At 57.9% G+C, this 4,528-nt stretch overlaps 1 protein-coding gene across 1 annotated transcript in view; it reads left to right on the top strand.

Annotated features, from left to right (window-relative positions):
- PHF1 (PHD finger protein 1) overlaps positions 1 to 4,528 on the top strand; it is an 11,615-nt gene that overhangs the window by 6,376 nt on the left and 711 nt on the right. The window contains exons 6-11 of the mRNA XM_015417428.1: positions 81 to 204; positions 397 to 464; positions 2,443 to 2,565; positions 2,713 to 2,964; positions 3,056 to 3,115; positions 4,409 to 4,508. Of these exons, the coding sequence (XP_015272914.1) occupies positions 81 to 204; positions 397 to 464; positions 2,443 to 2,565; positions 2,713 to 2,964; positions 3,056 to 3,115; positions 4,409 to 4,508 (727 nt within the window). The remainder of the gene's footprint in view (positions 1 to 80; positions 205 to 396; positions 465 to 2,442; positions 2,566 to 2,712; positions 2,965 to 3,055; positions 3,116 to 4,408; positions 4,509 to 4,528) is intronic.

The following is a 4,528-nucleotide window of genomic DNA, read 5'->3' as shown; positions in this document are numbered from 1 at the left end:
GGCCGGGGGGGGGTCTGCTCTTCTGTTCACCGAGGGCAGTGGTCCCCCCCCCATCTCTCCGTCTCTCCCTCTCTCGGCAGGGTGGACGTGGCCCACCTCATCCTCTACCACCTGAGCATTTGCTGCAAGAAGAAGTACTTTGACTTTGAGCGGGAGATCCTCCCCTTCGCCAGCGAAAACTGGGACAGCCTCCTCCTGGGCCAGGTGAGGCACGCGGGCGGGGGGCTGTATTTCCCTTTCCTTCTTGGGCAGGGGGGTTGTGGGGCAGAGGGGCAGAGGGGAGAATCCCCCCCCCAGAGACTCCCCGTGGAGCAGGGAAACCCCCTGGGACTGGGGGCAGCAACCTCCAGTCCGTGAGGACCCAGGCCAGGTGACCCTCTTGCTTTCCCTCGGCAGCTCTCCGACACGCCCAAGGGGGAGCGGTACAGTCAGCTCCTGAACGCCCTGACGACGCACAAGGACAGGTAAGCCCACCTGGGTCCACGCGCACAGCCCCCCCCCTTGCGGGGGAAGGAGGCCTTGGCCCCATAGAACCCTAGAGTGGGGAGCAAGGCTCCCTCTAAGCTGTGGAGTCTTGTGAGCAAAGATTCTACTTTGTGAGCTACCGTCATGAAAGTTGTGAGCGAGCGATTGGGCTACGGCATAAATTAGTTTGCTCTGGAGCCCTCCTTCCTGAGCGGAGACAAAAATCTGTGAGCTGGAGGCTAAAAAACTGTGAGCTAGCTCACACTAACTCAGCTTAGAGGGAACACTGGTGGGAAGGGACCTCCAGCGTCCTCTAGTCCAGGGGCGGCCAAACCTGCTCAACCGAAGAGCCACACGGAATAAACGTCAGATGTCCGAGAGTCACAAGAAGTGAAAAAATATTGCACCCACATTTTTACTGGGAAGTAGGCAGCAGGAAGATAGGAGCTGCGGTGGCTCAAGTGGTTAAGACGCTGAACTGCAGGCTGCGGAAGGTGGGTCGTTCAGCAGTTCGAGATCCGGGTGCCGCAAGACGGTGTGAGCTCCCGTCTCTAGTCCCAGCTCCTGCCAACCTAGCAGTTCGAAAGCAAGAAATGGCAAGTAGATAAATAGGTACCACACTTCAGTGGGAAGGTAACACTGTTCCGTGCACCTTGGTGTTTAGTCATGCCGGCCACATGACCACGGAAACATCTTCGGACAGCGCTGGCTCTTCGGCTTTGAAACGGAGATGAGCACCGCAACCCTAGAGTCGGATTCGACTGGCTTTACCTTTACCTAGGCAGATTTGCTCTTTAGTAACATTATTAAATGAGACTGCCAACAATAAAAACAACAGGGGTAAAAACAGATATCGATCATGACATTTATTTGTCCAGCGATATTTATTTGTTTGCCAATATTGTCTGAGAGAGAAAGAGGTGGAAAGAAAGAGAGAAACAAAGAAAGCAAATAGATGGGAGGGAGAGAGAGAGAGAAAGAAAGCACGCCTCCCCTTCACTTCCTCATCTGCCCTGCCGGGAGCCACACTATATATGCAAAAGAGCTGCATGCGGCTCCCAAGCCACAGTTTGGCCACCCCTGATCTAGTCCAACCCCCCACACAATGCAGACATTCACAAATACCTTCCCCCCCCACACACACACACCCAGTGACCCTCGGCTCCACACCCAGAGGATGGCAAAAAAAACCTCCAGGATCTCCGGCCAAACTGCCTTGGAGAAAACTGCTTCCTCCTGACCCCAAAGTGGCCATCAGCATTTCCCTGGTGGTGTAAGGAAGGGCCATGAGAATTAAGCCCCGGGGCAACCAGTGTTCCCTCTAAGCTGAGTCAGTGTCAGCTAGCTCCCAGTCTTTTAGAAGAGGAGAAGAAGAAATTGGATTTATACCCCGCCCTTCACTCGGAGTCTCAGAGCGGCTTACAAACTCCTCTTCCTTCCCCTCCCAACAACAGGCGCCTTTGTGAGGTAGGTGGGGTTGAGAGAGCTCTGACAGAAACTGCTCTTCTTTTCAAGAACAGCTCTGACAGAACCATGGCTTGCCCAAGGTCATCCAGCAGGTGCAAGTGGAGGAGTGGGGAATCAGACCCGGTCCTCCCAGATTAGAGTCCGCGCTCTTCACCACGACACCAAACTGGCCTTCGACACACACACATTTTGTCTTAGCTCAGGAAGGATGGGGCTCCAGAGCAAACTAATTTATGCAGCGACCCAATCGCTCGCTCACAACTTGAATGCCATTAGAATTTTTGCTCTTAACACTCGACAGCTCAGCGGGAACACTGGAGGCAACCCTTCCTGCCCTCCCTTCTCGTGACCTGCCTACGTTCGCACAGTCAGGAGGGACTGCAGCTCACACACACACACACACACACACACACACCTAGCGGCCTTCCCGGACCCTCTGGAGAGGTGCTGGGCCAGACCCCGCCGGCCTCGGCCCTGACTCCACCCCCCCCATCCTCCCCCAACCTCCAGGTTCATCTCCGGGAAGGAGATCAAGAAGCGCAAAGGCCTCTTTGGGCTGCACCTGAGAGTCCCGCCTCCTGCGCCCCACATCCCAGGCGGGGACGGCGACTCCCCCCTCATCTCGGACAGCAGGTGAATAAACTCCCCTTCTCTCTCCTGCCCGAGGGGCCCACGAACGGGGCGGCGGGGGGCCCGCCCCCTCCACGCACCCCCTCGCCCCCTCCTCCTGGACCTCCGGCACCCCCTCCGTGCTGTGCAGATAAGGAGGGTCTCTTACAGCTTCCTTTCAGGGCAGGGCAGGTGTGGGAAGGGGCCGGACCGCAGGAGGGCCAGACAGCGCCGCCGCCTGCAGCCGGGGGAGCCACCCCTCAGCGTGGCCCTGCGCAGCACCATGGAGAGGGAGCGGCTGGAGAGTCCCCTCGCCCAGGTGGTGGTGCCGAACCCGGTCAGCCCTAACCAGAGCTACAGTGGCTACAGCGGCACCCCCGGCACCTACAACTTCCGCCGCACCGATGCCCGCTGCCAGGACAGGTGAGGGGCTGCCGCGGAGGCAGCAGGCTGTGTTGGGGGGGGGCGCGGCCTCACCCCGCTCCGTGTTGACGGCCCGCCTCTCTCCTCGCAGCGCACCGATCCGGATGTTCGCCTCCTTCCATCCCTCGGCCAACACCGCAGGGACCCTGAGGTGAGGCCTCTTCCTGGGGAGATGGGCCCGGGGGGGGGGCCCCCGGGGGGGAAAGCCCTGGCAGGTGCCTCTGAATTGGGGCCGGCTCCGAACGACCCCGTAGCTTCCCTTCCGCCGGCCGGCCTCTTTGGGCTCCACAAACACTGGAGAATCTGCCCTGGCAGAGAGGGGCTGGTTGGGGGGCCTCGGTTCCACCCCCTCCGCCAGACACCGGTCCTCAGGGCAGTAAATCCAAACGACAACGGAAAGGGACTAGCGTCACAGGAGTCCCAAATATACAAATTCCACTAGTAGAAAACGCCCTCAAAGGTTGCCCAAACAATGTCTCAAAATAGTTATAAAGTTGGTGGTGTCACAACAACGTAGGTTCTCTGTGATTCGCTTCTTGCACTGTGAACCTTGCGGGTCTGTTGAAATCAGGCTCCACCTAAGCCGCCGTCAGATTGAAGAAGTCGAAGGAAACGCATCTTCCAAGTATCTAGAACGGGCGTCTTTGCAAAGGCGGTCTGGAAAATGTCACGACTATGTGGACTCCTCCTCTCAAGTCACACTGAGTACATGGACCAGTCTGTTGTAGTGGTTAAATGCGTGGTCTCTAATCTGGGAGGACCGGGTTGGATTCCCCCACTCCTCCACATGCAGCTGCTGGTGTGACCTTGGGTCCCTCACAAGTTCTCTCAGAGCTGTTCTCTTAGGAGCAGTCCTCGGGAGAGCTCTGCCAGCCCCACCTACCTCACAGGGTGTCTGTTGTGGGGAGGAGGAGTTTGTAAGCCGCTGAGTGACGGGCGGGGTATAAATCCAATCTCTCTCTCTTCTTCTGATCTTCAAAGGACGAAATATTGCATCTTATGCTTTATTATTGTCATTATACAGTATGCATTAATGTTGTTGTTGTTGTGACACCACCAACTTTATATTTGTTTAATATATTGTTCTGGCAATCTTCAGTGGTGTTTTCTACTAGTGGAATTTGTCTGTTTGGTTCTCAGGGTAGGGTGGAGGAAGGGACCGGGTGGTTGGCCCTCCTCCCGGGGAGTGGCAACAGGAGGCCAAAAAAATCTCTTAAGTCTCTGGTGCAGGGAAGGCGAGGTGGGGGTGGCGGTGCGGCCCAGGGGGCAGTGCGAAAATCAGCCTGGTTGTGGGGGGAGGGGCACTGATGGAAGGGCCCTGCGCTTAGCCCAAGGGGTGGGGGCGACTTGAAACATGAGTCCCACAGCAGAGAACCAGAGGGGGGGGAGACAGAAGGGTGGCCCCCACTAGGCTAACTGCCTCCCTCTCTCCCCCCTTCCGCAGCACGAGCAGCAGACCCTCCCTCGACCCCTGCGACGCCTCCACCTCCACGGACCACGACAGCCCCGAACCCCCCACCCCCTTCTTGCCCCTCTCGGCCCCCGCCCCCAAACCCCCCGCCCA

Source organism: Gekko japonicus, unplaced genomic scaffold, assembly GCF_001447785.1.
Source record: "Gekko japonicus isolate JY-2015 unplaced genomic scaffold, Gekko_japonicus_V1.1 scaffold2685, whole genome shotgun sequence".
NCBI classification, from domain to species: domain Eukaryota; kingdom Metazoa; phylum Chordata; class Lepidosauria; order Squamata; family Gekkonidae; genus Gekko; species Gekko japonicus.
The sequence above is the reverse complement of the archived record's forward strand: the minus strand, read 5'-3'. Positions and strand labels throughout refer to the sequence as shown.